This window comes from Martes martes (genome assembly GCF_963455335.1).
Source record: "Martes martes genome assembly, chromosome: 14".
In the NCBI taxonomy this organism is placed as follows: Eukaryota; Metazoa; Chordata; class Mammalia; order Carnivora; family Mustelidae; genus Martes; species Martes martes.
Window position 1 is genome coordinate 33,985,447 of NC_137902.1, and position 20,072 is coordinate 34,005,518.

Genomic DNA, 20,072 nt, shown 5'->3' on the forward strand with positions numbered 1-20,072 from the left:
CTTAAAAAAAAAAAAAGAAGTAAAGGTATGACACTTCTGGTATTAGATTATAAAGGACATTATGGCTTCCATATCAGCATCCCTGAGATCACTCATTCTAGGGAAGCCAGCTGCCATGTCACGAGGTTTGTCACTTAGCTTTGTAGACAGCCCATGTGGCAAGGAACTGAGGTCTTCTGCCAACAGTCATAACAGAAGCAAATCCCCCAGGCCCTGTCAAGCTTCAGATGACAATAGCCCTCACTGACCTCTTGACTGGAACCTCATAAGAGACCCTGAGCCAGAACCACCCAACTAAGTCATTCCCATATAGCTGACCTTGTGAAATAATAAATGTGCTGCAATAGACAACTAATATAGTATCTTAGGTAGCTTTTTTAAAAACAGATACCAAATGATACAATAAGGAAGTGCTCAAAAGGGAGACTGTTCAAGAAGGAGGAAAGCAAGAGAGGGAATGAGAGGAAGCCAATCAAGGGTGCCAGATTCAGGTAAAAGAAGTCTCTAAGAAAACAGGCTTCAGCCTAATCCCCCAGTAAAACTCTAAAGGATAAGTTATACTGCAGAGGGATTTCTTTTCTTTTTTTTTTTAAGGGGAGACACATGTTCTTTTATTGATGCAAGTACGCCCAGTCCCAACAACTGACATCCTATGTCATAGTACAGCTTTGTACTCAGAGCTCATCTCAAAATACCAAATATCATATAGAGTATGTATCAAACTGCGAAAATAAAGGAGCAAATGCAGGCACAGTGTCAGATAAATACTAGAACTGATGACCCAGTGAAGTGCCTGGTTACTACTAAAAAGTAGCTTAAATGAAATTACAAATGAAAGGAAAGTAACTATAATAACAAGGAGGAATTAGCTTTACTAAATTTTGGCCATTTTACTTTTACGAATTTTTGGTCATATATACCAACCAGAAGTTTTCATGCTAATGAAAGTTTATTTACATTTATAGAATAGTAAAACCTCACTTACACAGTAAAAAGGAAAAAAAGTCCTGCCTGAATTAGTCAAAACTGACATCTTTTAAAATGCAGCTTTCTTGAGGGGAGGAGTCAAGATGGCGGAGAAGTAGCAGGCTGAGACGACATCGGGTAGCAGGAGATCAGCTAGACAGCTTATCTAACCATTGTGAACACCTACAAATCCAACGGGAAATCGAAGAGAAGAAGAGCAACAATTCTAGAAACAGAAAATCGATCACTTTCTGAAAGGTAGGACCTGCGGAGAAGTGAATCCAAAGCGACGGGAAGATAGACCCCGGAGGGAGGGCCGGCACCCGGCAAGCGGCGGAGCAACGGAGCACAAAATCGGGACTTTTGAAAGTCTGCTCCACTGGGAGACATCACTCCAGAGGCTAAACCGGGGGGAAACCCAGGGGGGGTCAGCATAACCCCAGGTCCCACGGGGTCACAGAAGAACTGGGGATGTCTGAGTGCCGCAGAGCTCGCAGGTATTAGAGCGGGGAAGCCGGCTACAGCGACAAAGCCGAGGAAGTAAGCTCTCAGCCTGGGGTTACCTTGTGCAGGTCGCAGGCTGGGTGGGCTCGGAGCGCGGCCAGAGGCCATGGAGACAGAAGCGACCGGGCGCTTTTCTCCAGGTTCCAGCAATTGACTGCTTTCCTACCGGCGCGACCGCAGGCCAGGGAGGCGGGGCGGTTGGGCGCTTTTCTCTAAGGGCGCACTGAGGAGCGGAACCCCAAGCTCTCGGCTCCTCCGGGCCGGAGACTGGGAGGCCGCCATCTTCATTCCCGTCCTCCGGAACTCTACGGAAAGCGCTCAGGGAACAAAAGCTCCCGAAAGCAAACCTGAATGGATTACTTATCCCAGCCCCTGGCAAGGGCGGTGCAATTCCGCCTGCGGCAAAGACACTTGAGAATCACTACAACAGGCCCCTCCCCCAGAAGATCAACAAGAAACTCATCCAAAACCAACTTCAGTCACCAAGAACAGCGGAATTCCACAGCAGGAGAAAGCAAATCTTATCTGGACAAAATGACAAGGCGGAAAAACTCACCTCAAAAAAAAAGAACAAGAGGCCGTACCGAAGGCTGGAGACCTAATCAATACAGACATTGGTAACATGACAGATCTAGAGTTCAGAATGACAATTCTCAAGGTTCTAGCCGGGCTCGAAAAAGGCATAGAAGATATTAGAGAAACCCTCTCCGGAGAGATAAAAGCCCTTTCTGGAGAAATAAAAGAACTAAAATCTAACCAAGTTGAAATCAAAAAAGCTATTCATGAGGTGCAATCAAAAATGGAAGCTCTCACTGCCAGGATAAATGAGGCAGAAGAAAGAATTAGTGACACAGAAGACCAAATGACAGAGAATAAAGAAGCTGAGCAAAAGAGAGACAAACAAATACTGGACCACGAGGAGAGAATTCGAGAGATAAGCGACACCATAAGACGACACAACATTAGAATAATTGGGATTCCAGAAGAAGAAGAAAGAGAGAGGGGAGCAGAAGGTATATTGGAGACAATTATTGGAGAGAATTTCCCTAATATGGCAAAGGGAACAAACATCAAAATCCAGGAGATGCTAAGAACGCCCCTCAAAATCAATAAAAATAGGTCCACACCTCATCACCTGATAGTAAAATTTACAAGTCTTAGCGACAAAGAGAAAATCCTGAAAGCAGCCCGGGAAAAGAAGTCTGTAACATACAAGGGTAAAAACATTAGATTGGCAGCGGACCTATCCACAGAGACCTGGCAGGCCAGAAAGAACTGGCATGATATATTCAGAGCACTAAACGAGAAAAACATGCAGCCAAGAATACTATATCTGGCTAGGCTATCATTGAAAATAGAAGGAGAGATAAAGAGCTTCCAGGACAAACAAAAGCTGAAAGAATTTGCAAACACCAAACCAGCTCTACAGGAAATATTGAAAGGGGTCCTCTAAGCAAAGAGAGACCCTAAAAGTAGTAGATCAGAAAGAAACAGAGACAATATACAGTAACAGTCACCTTACAGGCAGTACAATGGCAATAAATTCATATCTCTCAATAGTTACCCTGAAAGTTAATGGGCTAAATGCCCCAATCAAAAGACACAGGGTATCAGAATGGATAAAAAAACAAAACCCATCAATATGCTGCCTACAAGAAACTCATTTTAGACCCGAAGACACCTCCAGATTTAAAGTGAGGGGGGTGGAAAACAATGTACCATGCTAATGGACATCAGAAGAAAGCTGGGGTGGCAATCCTTATATCAGATCAATTAGATTTTAAGCCAAAGACTATAATAAGAGATGAGGAAGGACACTATATCATACTCAAAGGGTCTGTCCAACAAGAGGACCTAACAATCTTAAATATCTATGCCCCTAACATGGGAGCAGCCAACTATATAAAACAATTAATAAAGAAATCAACATCAACATCAACAGTGATATAATAATAGCAGGGGACTTTAACACTCCCCTCACTGAAATGGACAGATCATCTAAGCAAAAGATCAACAAGGAAATAAAGGCCTTAAATGACACACTGGACCAGATGGACATCACAGATATCTTTAGAACATTCTATCCCAAAGCAACAGAATATACATTCTTCTCTAGTGCACATGGAACATTCTCCAGAATAGACCACATCCTGGGTCATAAATCAGGTCTCAATCGGTACCAAAAGATTGAGATCATTCCCTGCATATTTTCAGACCACAATGCTCTGAAGCTAGAACTCAATCACAAGAGGAAATTTGGAAAGAATGCAAATACATGGAGACTAAACAGCATCCTTCTAAAAAATGAATGGGTCAACCAGGAAATTAAGGAAGAATTGAAAAAAATCATGGAAACAAATGATAATGAAAACACAACGGTTCAAAATCTGTGGGACACAACAAAGGCGGTCCTGAGAGGAAAATATATAGCGGTGCAAGCCTTTCTCAAGAAACAAGAAAGGTCTCCAATACACAACCTAACCCTACACCTAAAGGAGCTGGAGAGAGAACAACAAAGAAAGCCTAAACCTAGCAGGAGAAGAGAAATCATAAAGATCAGAGCAGAAATCAATGAAATAGAAACTAAAAAAACAATAGAACAAATCAACAAAACTAGGAGCTGGTTCTTTGAAAGAATTAATAAGATTGACAAACCCCTGGCCAGACTTATCAAAAAGAAAAGAGAAAGGATGCAAATAAATAAAATCATGAATGAAAGAGGAGAGATCACAACCGACACCAAAGAAATACAAACAATTATAAGAACATACTACGAGCAACACTACGCCAACAAATTTGACAATCTGGAAGAAATGGATACATTTCTAGAGACATATAAACTACCACAACTGAACCAGGAAGAAATAGATAACCTGAACAGACCCATAACCAGTAAGGAGATTGAAACAGTCATCAAAAATCTCCAAACAAACAAAAGTCCAGGACCAGACGGCTTCCCAGGGGAATTCTACCAAACATTTAAAGAAGAATTAATTCCTATTCTCCTGAAACTGTTCCAAAAAATAGAAATGGAAGGAAAACTTCCAAACTCATTCTATGAGGCCAGCATCACCTTGATCCCAAAACCAGACAAGGATCCCACCAAAAAAGAGAATTACAGACCCATATCCTTGATGAACACAGATGCGAAAATTCTCACTAAAATACTGGTCAATAGGATCCAACAGTACATTAAAAGGATTATTCACCACGACCAAGTGGGATTTATTCCAGGGCTGCAAGGTTGGTTCAACATCCGCAAATCCATCAATGTGATACAATACATTAATAAAAGAAAGAGTAAGAACCATATGATACTCTCAATAGATGCTGAAAAAGCATCTGACAAAGTGCAGCATCCCTTCCTGATTAAAACTCTTCAAAGTGTAGGGATAGAAGGCACATACCTCAATATTATCAAAACCATCTATGAAAAACCCACCGCAAATATCATTCTCAATGGAGAAAAACTGAAAGCTTTTCCACTAAGGTCAGGAACACGGCAGGGATGTCCGTTATCACCACTGCTGTGCAACATAGTACTAGAAGTCCTAGCCTCAGCAATCAGACAACAAAAAGAAATTAAAGGCATCCAAATTGTCAAAGAAGAAGTCAAACTATCACTCTTTGCAGATGATATGATACTATATGTGGAAAACCCAAAAGGCTCCACTCCAAAACTGCTAGAACTCATACAGGAATTCAGTAAAGTGTCAGGATATAAAGTCAATGCACAGAAATCAGTCGCATTTCTTTACACTAACAACAAGACAGAAGAAAGAGAAATTGAGGAGTGAGTCCCATTTACAATTGCACCCAAAACCATAAGATACCTAGGAATAAATCTAACCAAAGAGGCAAAGAATCTGTACTCAGAAAACTATAAAGTACTCATGAAAGAAATTGAGGAAGACACAAAGAAATGGAAAAATGTTCCATGCTCATGGATTGGAAGAACAAATATTGTGAAAATGTCTATTCTACCTAAAGCAATCTACACATTTAATGCAATCCCTATCAAAATCCCATCCATTTTTTTTAAAGAAATAGAACAAATAATCCTAAAATTTATATGGAACCAGAAAAGACCTCGAATCGCCAAAGGAATATTGAAAAAGAAAGCCAAAGTCGGTGGCATCACAATTCCAGACTTCAAGCTCTATTACAAAGCTGTCATCATCAAGACAGTATGGTACTGGCACAAAAACATATAGATCAATGGAACAGAATAGAGAGCCCAGAAATAGACCCTCAACTCTATGGTCAACTAATCTCTTCGACAAAGCAGGAAAGAATATCCAATGGAAAAAAGACAGCCTCTTCAACAAATGGTGCTGGGAAAATTGGACAGCCACATGCAGAAAAATGAAATTGGACTATTTCCTTACACCACACATGAAAATAGACTCAAAACGGATGAAGGACCTCAATGTGAGAAAGGAAACTATCAAAATCCTTGAGGAGAATGCAGGCAGCAACCTCTTTGACCTCCACCGCAGCAACTTCTTCCTAGGAACATCGCCAAAGGCAACAGAAGCAAGGGCAAAAATGAACTACTGGGATTTCATCAAGATCAAAAGCTTTTGCACAGCAAAGGAAACAGTTAACAAAACCAAAAGACAACTGACAGAATGGGAGAAGATATTTGCAAACGACATATCAGATAAAGGGCTAGTATCCAAAATCTATAAAGAGCTTAGCAAACTCAATACCCAAAGAACAAATAATCCAGTCAAGAAATGGGCAGAGGACATGAACAGACATTTCTGCAAAGAAGACATCCAGAAGGCCAACAGACACATGAAAAAATGCTCCACATCACTCGGCATCAAGGAAATACAAATCAAAACCACAATGAGATACCACCTCACACCAGTCAGAATGGCTAAAATTAACAAGTCAAGAAATGACAGATGCTGGCGAGGATGCGGAGAGAGGGGAACCCTCCTACACTGCTGGTGGGAATGCAAGCTGGTGCAACCACTCTGGAAAACAGTGTGGAGGTTCCTCAAAAAACTGAAAATAGAGCTACCCTATGACCCAGCAGTTGCACTACTGGGTATATATCCTAAGGATACAAACGTGGTGCTCCGAAGGGGCACGTGCACCCGAATGTTTATAGCAGCAATGTCCACAATAGCCAAACTGTGGAAAGAGCCTAGATGTCCATCAACAGATGAATGGATAAAGAAGATGTGGTATATATACACAATGGAATACTATGCAGCCATCAAAAGACATGAAATCTTGCCATTTGTGACGACATGGATGGAACTAGAGGGTATCATGCTTAGCGAAATAAGTCAATCGGAGAAAGACAACTATCATATGATCTCTTTGATATGAGGAAGTGGAGATGCAAGGCGGGGGGGGTTGGGGGGGAGGTAGGAAAAGAAAAAATGAAAAGATGGGATTGGGAGGGAGACAAACCATGAAAGACTCAATCTCAAAAAACAGACTGAGGGTTGCTGCGGGGGAGAGGGGACGGGAGAGGGTGGTGGGGAAATGGACATTGGGGAGGGTATGTGCTATGATGAGTGCTGTGAAATGTGTAAACCTGGCGATTCACAGACCTGAACCCCTGGGGATAAAAATACATTATATGTTTATTAAAATAAAAAAAATGCAGCTTTCTTAAATTGATAGATTCTATGTATTATAAAGATACAAAAATATACAGAGATCTAAAAGTTATTGAAAATTATAATGCAATAGTTAGTTACAATAACATACAAATTCTGAGAGTAATCATTTATTTTGAGTATTTAACTATTTGAATCATAGGTTATTTCTGAAAAATCACAAAGCAGACTAGTTAAAATGAAAACTACTGGTTCTCTACCGGTGACTTTCAATTATCTTCATCATTTAGTTGTGTTTTCTGTTTCTTTAATTTTAAATCATGAACAATGAAATGTAACTTAATATGTAATGTACCATTCTTAGGGAAGCCACACTGAAACCTCACATAGTATCTAATGGTTCAACACTTTTTTGTATATGTGCTGCTGAAGCGAGCACAGTTCAACACTTTTTTGTACCAGGTAAAAAGTTATACTCTTTTCCTGAAGGCTTAGTGCCTGTTGGTATAAGCTACCAGGATAAAGATACATAAAACAGTTTTATTAAAAATTGAGTGTGGTGTTAAAGACCCAATTACTAATCCAGCAAATCTTTATGAAATATCAGATGCAATGAAAAGCACTAGGGAAAGAACAATACATGACACTCATGGTCACTATCTTTCTGGATCATATAGACAGAAGAAGGAATATACAAAATAACAGAAGAGCCTATGGGTACTCACTGCAGTTTACTGGGCCCATATAAGACAGAAAAATTAAGCATTATCAAAGCCAAAAATCATTTCTACCAAATCCAAAAACCTATAGGAAAACATCTAATTTGAAAGGAGTTTTAAAAGAATCAAACCACAACACAGGCCACTTTAACAACTGAGATAATCAAGAACTTCACCTTGGTTAAGAAGCCAATATGATCTAGTTTAGAAACAAAACAAGGCAAAACAAAATACGAAAAATCGAGATCAGACAACTGGAAGTCAAATTTTCAATGTCACTACATATAGCAATGTAATATTGATGGAACCTACCCTTCTATTTGCCTCAGGTGTAAATGCAGTTAATTGTATATATGACTACCTGACGTTATAAAAGATAAAATACTAAATCTGAAAAGAATCTGAGCAGTTAGAGTATTTTACAATCATACACACTTGAAGAATTATTTCATCATAGAACAGACTAAAAATATTACTGTTTTTATATAATAGTACAATTTATTATAGCTTTAAAAAGAAAAAATTCTACCTGTCTATTCAATAATGCTCAAGTACTTGAAACATCACTAATGTGTAAAACAGTAAGTTTACATTGATATTGTGCCTATTGCTTTTATCTCAGTTCATTAAGTACAGAGCTGGTCCTTTTAATAGAGGGCTAAAAGAAAAGACATTAACTAATGAAGATAATTCTATTTGCTCTAATTAACATAATTACCATTCTTTTCAATTACTTTAATATCAATTTAATACAATTTCAGTGAATAATTGAAACTCAAAACACCTTAACTCTAAATGTCTTCCATAGACATTTTCTAAGTGCTAAAAGAAAAAGACCAAAAATTCTATACCCAGCAAAACAACTCTTTTTTTTTTTAAAGATTTTATTTATTTATTTGACAGAGAGAGAGATCACAAGTAGGCAGAGAGGCAGGCAAGGGCGGTGGGGGGGAAGCAGGCTCCCCGCTGAGCAGAGAGCCTGGTATGGGGCTTGATCCCAGGACCCTGAGATCATGACCTGAGCCAAAGGCAGAAGCTTTAACCCACTGAGCCACCCAGATGCCCCAGCAAAACTACTCTTAAAAAGCCAAGGAGAAATTAAGACATTTCTAGATAAACAAAAACAGAGAATTTGATGCTAGTGGACCTTCCCTAAAAGAAATACTAAAAGTAGTCCTTGAGGCAAAAAGAAAAGGACACTAGATAGTAACTCTAATTCACATGAAGAAATAGAGTCCCAGTTAAGATAATACAGAGGTAAAAGACAGTATAATTTGTAACTCCATTCTTCTGATTTAGAACACTGCATAGAGAAATAATTATATTATGGTTTATAATGTATAAAGATGTAATTAGTATCTCAATAGTAACACAAGGGAGGAAGATCAATATGAACTAGATTGTTTTAAGGTAGGATGTTAATTGTAATCTCCAGAGTAAATACTAAAAAAAAATCTATATGTTATATGTGTGTACATACACAAACATTATAATATATATTTATATATTTTTGTATGTTTATAGTACATATTCATATGTAACTAATATATATCTATATATTTATTACTCATATATGTTATATATTAATGCATATATATGTTAAAAGAAATGACGAGAATTAAAATGATTCATGAGAAAATATCTATTTAATGCAAAAGAAGACAGTAACGGAGGAATAGAACAAAAAAGACATGATTTATTACAGCAAATGGCAGGCATAAATCTGGCCATATCAGTAATTACATTAAATGCAAAAGAACTAAACACTTCAGTCAAAAGGCAGAAATTGGCAGACTGGATTTTTAAAAATCCATCTATATTCTATTCTACAAGATACACACTTTAGATTCAAAAACACAAAGAGGTTGAAAATAAAAGGATGGAAAAACATATGCCAACAGTAACCAAAAGAGAGAGTAGCTATACTAATAGCAGCCAAAATAGACTTTAAACCAAAAAAATACACAAAGAATGACTTTTTTTAATGAAAAAAAGTTAATCCATCCTAAAGATAACACAATTATAAACATATATTCACCTAAAAACAGAGCCTCAAAAATACATTAATGAAAATTGGCAAAACTAAAGGAAGAACAGATAATTCAACAGTTACAGTTGGAGGCTTCAATATTACCACTTTCAATAACAGATAGACAGGCAGAAGATCAACAAGGAAACAGAAGACCTGAATAACAATATAAAATCAACTAGATCTAACAGATATCTACAGAACACACCACCCAACAACAGCCAGATACACATTCTTCTTCTCAAGTGCACATGGAACATTCTCCAGGATAAACCATATGTTAGGCCATAAAACAAGCCTCCATAAATTTAAAAGGACTGAAGTCATACAAAATATGATCTCTGACCACAGTAAGATTAAATTTGGTATTAGTAAGAGAAGAACTTTTGGGAAATTCACAAGCATATGGAAATGAAACAACATACTCTTAAACACCTGTGGGTTAAAGAATAAATAACAAGAATTTAGAAAATATGAATGGAAACAAAACACAACATACCAAAACTCATGGAATGCAGCTAAAGCAGTGGTTAGAAGGAAATTTACAGCTGTTTAAGTGTCTGTATTAAAAAAGAAGAAAGGTCCCAATCAATAATCTTAACTTTCAACTACGTGAAAGAGGCCAAGACACAAAAGACCACACTTACTATGATTCTATTTATATGAAATAACCAGAATGGGCAAATCCATAAAGAAAGAAAGTAAATGAGTAGTTGCCAGTAACTGGAGGTAGGGGAGAATGAGGAGTGAGTGTTAATTGTTAAGAGGTTTCCTTCTTCAGAAATGAAATGTTCTGGAATTAGTTTTAACGGTTGCACATCCTCGTAAGTATGCTAAAACCATTGAATTATATACTTTAAAGGGGTAAATTTCTTGGTATATGAATTATATCAAAGTAATATTTTTTAAAAGAATTATTTAATAAAAAATGAATACAATGTAGAAGGAGTAAGCAAATGTAGAAGCAACATATTTAAAAGCAATTGTGATACAACAGCACAAATGCAAGAAGGATGAAATAGAAGTATACTATTACAAGGTTCTTAAAGATGAACTGATACATCAATTGAAAGTAGACTATAACTTAAAGAAAAAAGTAAGTGCATTACTCACAGGGGATATTTAAAATAGTTATGTGTGAAGATTTACAGGTTACTGAGCTTATAGTCGGCCTTTAGAAAAGTACACCTAAAATGCATAGATAACTTTTTTATTATACAAATATTTATGTGTATATATATACATATGTGTACACACACATACACACACACACACACACACGCAATATACATATATGAAAGGTACTCACCAAAACAGAATGAATGTGCAAACATCGGTAAACAGGGGAAAAATCAACCAGATCCTGAACAGTTAAGACCTGAAAAATAAAACCACATTTTTTAATGGCATTAATTGTTTATTATTTAATTATATTTGAGAAATAACAATTTTTTTCTGATTACCAAAGTAATAGATATTACTTACTCTAAATGCAGTCAATGCATAAGACTACAAAGAAAGAAAATTAACTGTGAGCAAGCTGGCATAGATTTTTCTTTTATCGTTTCTCCCCCATCTTTATTTTATTTATTTATTTTTCTATTACATTTAACTAGCCAACATATAGTACATCATTAGTTTTTGATGTAGTGTTCAACAATTCATTAGTTGCATATAACACCCAATGCTCATCAGGACATGTGCCCTCCTTATAAAACCCCATTTAAAAAATTATCAATTTGGGGTGCCCAGGTGGCACAGTTGGTTAAGTGTCCGACTCTTGATTTCGGCTCAGGTCATGATCTCAAGGTTATGAGACTGAACCCCACAACAGGCTCCATGCTGGGCATGGATCCTGCTTAAGATTCTTTCTCTCTCCTTACCCTCCCAACCCCCCCACACTCTCTCTCTAAAAAAAGAAAAAGAGAAAAAAAGATTCTCCCTCTCCCCCTCCCCCCCCTCAAAAATTTTTTTAAAAATAAAAATTATCAAACTACTAGCTTACTATTGGATAATATAAGTTAAAGATAACAATAAGATTCATGGACTTCATGTTATAACATTTATCAACTATAAAAAATTACAATATAAACACAATGCCTCTGTAATTGCTTTGGCATTTGTTCAATTGTTCATTCTTTATTTATCATTATTGTTGAATGTTTTAAATTATAAAGTAATTAAAGGACAGAGACTGTGTACCTCAAACATACTTGGGAGAAGAGAACATAGAGATTCTCCAAATACTGATTAAAAAAGAACAAAAAAGAATTTCAAAAACATTTATTAAATTTCCAAAGACTAGGGGTGCCTGGCTGGTTCAGAGGGTTAAGCCTCTGCCTTCGGCTTGGGTCATGGTCTCAAGGTCCTGGGATCAAGCCCCACATCGAACTCTCTGCTCGGCGGGGGAGCCTGCTTCCCCCTCTCTCTTTCTGCCTGCCTCTCTGCCTACTTGTGATCTCTCACTCTGTGTCAAATAAATAAATAAAATCTTAAAAAAATAAAAAATAAAAAAATAATAATAAATTTCCAGAGGCTAATCAGGACACACTAATTTCATACCAAGAAGACATTAGGGCGCCTAGGTGGCTCAGCTGGTTGAGCGACTGCCTTCAGCTCAGGTCATGATCCTGGAGTCCCGGGATCGAGTCCCACATCAGGCTCCCTGCTTGGCAGGGAGTCTGCTTCTCCCGCTGACTTCTCTCCTCTCATGCTCTCGCTCTCTCTCTCTCATATATACACACACATTTGTGTACATACACACACACACACACACACACACACACAGTTTCACTCATCCTCGGTCATATAGTAGAAAAATACATACTGAACTCTCAGTTGTTCTCCAACCATAGAGGCGGCCATGGGCACAAATTCATATGGTTTCTTTTATCAGTTAATTAAAAGTTCATACTGAGCCCCTAACTAAGTCCCTAGAGAAACAATTTAAACTCTCACCGACAAGGCAAAACTTATAAATAATAGGCTCTTATTAACTAAATTCAAAAAAATTCAAAGGAAAAGCCAAAAAGTAGGTTCGACTGAAGACTGTATAGAAAGTAAAAGAAGCAAATAAAATTAGGAATAAGTTCAGATAAAAAAGATGAAAGAAAGTGAACACTTAATAATTTCAAGTTTCCTATAGTTAAGACTTTTTTAAGAATTAAAAAGTTTAATCTACTAGAACCATTTTGCAGTATCTCAGCACTATTCAGGGGGAAAACAAGGAAGCTTTCCAGAATTAGTCTAAACAGCAAGGTCAAGCCACCATGAAATTAAATGTTTGCCACAGATAAATGAGTGATCACTCCAAAAACCCACTGCATTTATAATTTTACTGCTTATGATGGCAGAACACCTAGGTTCAGTTATCTATGGCTTATAAATATAATCTAGAATATATCCTATTCATCTGTCAACTATGCAGTCTAATATTTCAGATGACACATTGTTCTAATAGCTCATTACAAACTAATCTACATAAATCCAATGTTCACATGGGAAGACTGAGAGTCATACAGACATACAACTCGAAAGGAAAAAATTCTTGAAAAAAAAGAAGGGAAGAAGAAAAAGAAGGAGGGAGAGTAGGAGGGGAAAAGGAAGGAAGGAACTTTAATCACCTCCTCTTCATTCTCATCCTCTTCCTCAAATCCACATTTCAATTCAACTTCATTCCTTTCTTCTGGAATTCTATCATTTATGTACACATTCTTCCCAAATTTTATATTATTTTGCTTCTGCAGAACAACACTGAAGGTTTTCTGCTGTTGTGCCTATTTTGGAAAAAGAAAAATCCAATTATTATATGATTTATTATGGTCAAAACTGGTTCAAGAATTTCATATTTCCCTATATTTTTAGTGGCTTTGGTGTAGGGTCTGGAGTGATGTCTCATTTTTTTATTCATTATTTATGCTCTCACTCTTATTTCTAAACAGTTGTGCCAGGGTTTATCAAAATTATTTGAAAAGACTAAGAACCAACTTTTGGCTTTTTGATCCTCCTTAATATATTTTGTTTTCTATTACACTGATTTCTACTCTTGATTATTTTCTTCCATTTTCTTTTTTTAAATTTTATTTTACTGTGGTAAGAACACTTAACATGAGATCTAGTCTCGTGTTTTTAAGTGTATATACATTATTACATAATTAACATATACTAATACTGTATTAATATATTAATATTATATCATTGCTGACTACAGGTACAATGTTGCACAGCAGTACTCTAGAGCTTATTCATCTTGTTTAACTGAAACCTTATGCCTGTTGATTAGTAATTCCCCCCCATCCTCCAGTTCCTAGCAACCACTATCCCATTCTTTGAGTCTATGAATTTTCCTATTTTAGATACCTCATAATTTCCTTTTTGAGGACTGACCAGTATACCATATACCACTGTACATAAATACTGCATTTTATCAATCCATTCATCTGTCAGTGGACATCTGTATTGTTTCCCCACCTTGGATATTGTGAACAATGATGCGTGAGCATGGGAGTGCTAATCTTTCTGAAGATTCTAATTGCAATTCTTTTGGATAAACACCCAGAAGTAGGATTCCTGAATCATACTTATTTTTAACTTTTTGAGGAACCTCCTAAAAATGGCAGCCACACTATTTTGCATTCCCTCAACAGTATGCAAGTTTCCAATTTCTCCACACACTTGCCAACGTTGTCTTTTATTTGTTTGATACAGCAATCATGAGAGGTGAAAGGTAATATATCCCACTGTGATTTTGATTTGCATTTTCCTAATGGTTACTGATACTGAGCACTATTTCATATACTTGCTGGCAATTTGTGTATCTTCTTTGGAGAAATGTATATTCAACTCCCTTGTTGATTTTTAAAGTAGGTGATTAAGGATTGTTTTTGCTATTGAGTTGTATGTTTCCTTACATATTGTGGAAATTAAACCCTAATCAGACAAATAGCTTGCAACTATTTCCTTCCATTCTGGGGACTGTCTTTTCACACTGCTGATTGCTTCCTTTTGCTAAAAAGCAGGAGCTTTTTAGTTTGGTGTAAACCCACTTGTTTAGTTTCTGTTACCTGTGCTGTTTGTGTCATATCCTTCTACTTTCTTTGAGTTCACTTTGCTACTCTTTCTCTAACTCCTTCATATGGATACTTGCATTACTTAATGATTTCAGTTGTTCTTTCCTAACTCATAAATTAAAGGCTATAAATTTCCCTTACACACAACTTTTGCTGCATCCTACAAGTTTTGATATGTCCTACTTTCATTACACTTCAAAATATTTTCTGGTTTTAGGGCGTCTGGGTGGCTCAGTTGGTTAAGCATCTGCCTTTGGCTCAGGTTGTGATCCCAGGATTCTGGAATCAAGCCCTGCATCAGGTTCCCTGATCCTGCAGACCTGCTTCTCTCTCCCACTCCCTCTTCTTGTGTTCCCTTTCTTGCTGTGTCATTCTCTGTCAAATAAATCAATTTTAAGAATCTAAAAAAAGAAAAAAAAACATTTCTGGTTTCAATTGAGTTTCCTCTTTAACCTATGGGTTATTGAGAATTTTATTTCTTAATTTCCAAACATACAGGGATTTTTCTACTTATCTATTTATTACTCATCTCTGGAATAATTCCATTATGGTTAGAGAATATACTCTGTATCATTTCAATCCTTTGACGTTTACTGACATTTGTTCCATGGACCAGAATGTAATCAATTTTGGTAAATGTTCTTTTAAAAATGTATATTCTGAAATCATGGGATACAGTATTACATATGTCATTAGGTCAGGGTTATTAATCATATTATTTGAAAGGACTACATCTTTATTAAATTTGTCAACTGTTTCTAGCAGTTACTGAAAGAAGTGTATTAAAATCCCCCATTATGATTGTCAAATTGTCTATTTCTTTTAATTCTGACAATTTTTGCTTTATATATTTTGAGACCATTTTTATGGAAACAAATTTAGAATTATTTTTCCTGATGAGCTGAATCTTTTATCACTATGAAATGTTCCTCTTCTCTACTAGTAATTCTGTCTTAAAGCCTGCTTTGATATTAATATACATACATCAGCTTTATTTTCATTGATGCTTGCATGATGTATCTTTTCTTTTCTTTTCTTTTTTTTAGGATCTTATTTATTTATTTGACAGAGAGAGAGATCACAATAGGCAGAGAAGCAGGCCGGGGGCCGGGGGGGGGGGGGGGAAGCAGGCTCCCCACCGAGCAGAGAGCCCAACACGGGGCTCAATCCCAGGACCCTGAGATCATGACCCAAGCCAAAGGCAGAGGCTTAAACCACTAAGCCACCCAGGTGCCCCAATGTACCTTTTCTATCCTTTTGCTTTCAACCTCTCTATATGTTTATATGTAAGGTATGTCTCCTGTAAGCAGAATAATTTAGCAGAGATTTTCAAACCCGTATCAGTTCCTCTCCTAACTTATATATGATTGTTCTTTTGCACTGTTAATTCTATAAATATGTAAACCCCATAAGACATTTTTGTTTTATACAGCCAACATAACATATGCAATTTTACCCAAAATAGTTGCCCTTTCTGTTCATTTGCTACATCTCTGGGTTTCTAACTGGGATAATTTTCTTTCCGTCTGAAAATATTTCCTTTACGTACGTCTACTAGAAATAAATCGTCTAGGTTTTTATCTGAAAAATACCTTCATTTCACCTTCCTTCCTTTTTTGTTTTATAAGTAAACCTTACCCACAACATGGGGCTCAGAATCACAACTCCAAGAACAAGAGTCACATGTTCTACCAACTGAGCCAGCCAGGCACTCCAACTTCATCTCCATTTCTAAAAGAAATTTTTGGTGGGTAAACAATTCTAGGTTGATAGATACGGTTTATCAGCACTTCAGGTATTAGCTCACTGTCTTTTGGCTTCCATTAATTCTGCTGACAAGTCATCTAAAGATTAGTATTATTATTACTCTTTTGAAGGCAATAAATTTTTCCCTCTGGTTGCTTTTAAGATTTTTCTTCATTTACATCTCTAAAAAGTTACTATTATATGCCTAAGTATGGGATTTTTGTATTCCTCCTGCTTAGAATTCACAACATTTTTCAATCCATGGCTTCAAGGTCTGCTATATTATTTATGTCCATCACTCTTTCTTCTCCTTTCCGGACTATGATTACACATACGTTAAATCTTCCCATCTTATATGTCTTTAAACTCTTTACTTTCCATCCTTTTGTCTCTCGGAGCCTCAATTTGGATATTTTCCTCTGACGTAACTTCTGGTTCATTAATTCTCTCTTCAGCTGTGTCTAATCTGCCAACTACACACTGAGTTCTTAATTTGTAATGTATTTTCAGTTCTAGAACTCAGAAATGGTTTACTTTATGGTTTTCAATGATCTGCCAAAATCCTCAATCTTGTCTTATAATTCCTTGACTATGCTAATTTTAAAGCCCATATCTAATAATTCCATTGCTTAGACTTTGTTTCCCATGCTAGAGTTAGCTTTATATCAATTACGAAAGAGTATACTCCTCTTCATTTCAATGAGTTAAGTCAATAATGATCCAATTATTTTAATAACCTCTGATTTGGAATATTGTCAGTCTTAAATTAAAAAAAAGTACCACTAATTCTTTTTTAAGTGAAAAACCAGCTACACAAAATTAAAAATACCAGAAATATTAAAAAGGTAGGATACATGCATAAATGTACATAAAACATCCTGCCTTAACGTCAATTGATTATCAGTAATAAAAAAATGTTTAATTTTCTGAAGCCCTGAAGTTACATGGGACCATTTACTTCCTGAGTTGGCATATGTGTGTGTTGGTGGGAGGGACTGGTTCACTCTTCGGCCAAAATCTATGAAATGTCCACTAACCTCACAGAAGGAACTATAGTATCAAGCTGTCCAAACTAACTTTGTCAGTGGTTTTCTGTTTTCAGAGTATAAATCATTTTTTAAAAGCACTGCTTCCAAACTGTGTTATGTACAAAACTAACACTTCACACAGTATCTACAAGTATTTCTTTTTTTTTTCCTTAAGATTTTATTGATTTATTTGACAGAGAGAGACAAAGCAAGAGGGGGAACACAAGCAGGAGGAGTGAGAGAGGGAGAAGCAGCTTCCTGCTGAGTGGAAAGCCCAACGAGGGACTCAATCCCAAGATCCTGGGATCATGACCTGAGCCGAAGGCAGATGCTTAATGAATGCAGCACCCAGGCACCCCTCCAGTATTTCTTGAAAAAAGGTTCTATGCCCAAATTAGTTAAATAAACATTCTACATTGTATCCCCTTTCTAAATTTATAATTAATAACTAAAGAAATATACTTAACTTTAACCCAGATTTCTGAAACTTATTTGACCATTTAGTCTCCTGTTTTCCCCTAAAGGATATTATTAAAATGTGTGCCAGAAAATACAATATGGAAAATGTGAACTAAGACTATGAATTTTAGGTATTTAATTGTTTTTAAACATCAGACTATTCATAGTACATTCACCTCTCACAAGAAAGGGGGAAAAAAACACTACAAGTACAAGTCTGTTTTTTACTTTAAAAAATTCTCACTGGAAAAGCTAAGACTCAGCTCTAAGATCCTTCAAAAAAATAACTTTTTGTGCCAGTCATTTTAGGCACAGTATTAGATCCCAGAAAGGTAAAAAATAAATAGGATATAATCCCTCACTTAAAAAACTCACTGTCTAGGGGCAGCCTGGGGGATCAGTCGGTTAAGTATCTGTCTTCTGCTAAGGTCATGATCTTGGTGTCCTGGGACAGAGCCCAGCATCAGGCTCCCTGCTTGGCGGGAAGTCTGCTTCTCCCTCTCCCTCTGTCCTTCCCCTGCTCACACACGCATGTGCACACTCTCTCTAAAATAAAAAAAAATCTTAAAAAAAAAAAACTCACTGTCTAGTTAAGGACACAAAATAAAAATTATAATACAGTGTGACAAGTATAAGGGATGTATACACCAAGGAGGAAGTGACCCTCTCTTGCTGACAGGAGTGAGACAGAGGAAGACAGATTCCACAGACAAGGTGAAGCTTAAGCCAGCTTTTGGGGGGAAAAGGAATTCTTCAGACATGAAATATGGAAGTGTGGAAAGCATTCTAGGCAAAAGAAACAAATTGTGTATTCAAAAATTTGTAAGAGATCCAATATTGTTATATCATAAGAAGAAGGAGTATCAGGAGATGAGGCTTTTGTTTCATACTGAAGAATTTAGAATTAGGTAAAGGGTCAGTGGGAATCACTGAAGAGAAAGCAGTCATACTTGGATTTTAGAATAATAAGCAGAGAAAAGACTAGAGATTAGGAGAATAATTAATTTGATATTGCAACAGTCCAGATATATAGAAAGGGGGATACAGAATCCACAGATATTAAGAAGCAGAACTGATAGTTACTAAGTAGGATTTAGAAACAAATTACATAAAGAATATAAATATTCCTGAAAAGTCTAAAGAACTCCCCAGTTTCTGGCTTATGAAAGTAGGAGGAATTACTGTGACATAAGAAATATAGGAAAAATAGATTTTGTAAGAAGACAGTGAGTTTACTTTTAGAAATGCTAGGTTTGATGTACCTACAGGATATTCAAGAGAATATGTAACAAGTAAATCCACAAATGGGACATGAGTTAATGGAATTAAGACATGCTTAGGGAAAGTTTCTGTGATGAAAGTTCTGTTTAAATTGCAGAGGCAGGGAGCTCAACTCTTTTTACAAGAAAATAATGGTAGTATACTAGAAAGAGTCTACTCCCTTTCAGCAGGAAATTCTTATAAACCTCAAATCCCAGGGCCCATGACCTGGTGGACTGCTATGCAGAAAGTCCAAAACTGGTCTATGAAAAACAAGTCAGAGAAGATAAGTTTAACAATGAAACATAGATTGTATAATAGAACATGAACTTTAAACTACCATTTACATCCTTGTGCTAAAAAAAAAAACCTTACCAAGCAATTGCATTCTTTATCTTCATGGCATTCCTTGCCTAGACTTAGGAGAAAAAGTACTGAAAACACTATGATGCTGAAGACAAAAATATAATGTTGCAGAACTCTCTAGTGCAGAAAAAACACTCACTAATCAGAGGCAATCAGTCAGAAAGATTTAGTATCCCGAGAAGATATGGGAGGTGCTACAAAAACAATCAGAGGCTCCCCTGATTCTCATTTTATTATAAAATGCATCAGTCCTATTAGTATCTTGAAGTGTCAACAATGGAGGAGAAAGATGATCACTTCAGAGAAAAGCTATCAAATCCCGCACATTATTCTACCTTAACAGT

General features: G+C 36.6%; 1 protein-coding gene across 2 annotated transcripts in view; it reads right to left on the reverse strand.

The window, feature by feature from the left end:
* Positions 1 to 20,072, reverse strand: part of EXOC6 (exocyst complex component 6) — a 216,956-nt gene that overhangs the window by 136,571 nt on the left and 60,313 nt on the right. For both annotated transcript variants that reach the window (XM_080823310.1, XM_080823309.1), the window contains exons 7-8: positions 13,424 to 13,576; positions 11,110 to 11,178 (exon numbers count right to left, since the gene is read on the reverse strand). In XM_080823310.1, the coding sequence (XP_080679436.1) occupies positions 11,110 to 11,178; positions 13,424 to 13,576 (222 nt within the window). The remainder of the gene's footprint in view (positions 1 to 11,109; positions 11,179 to 13,423; positions 13,577 to 20,072) is intronic.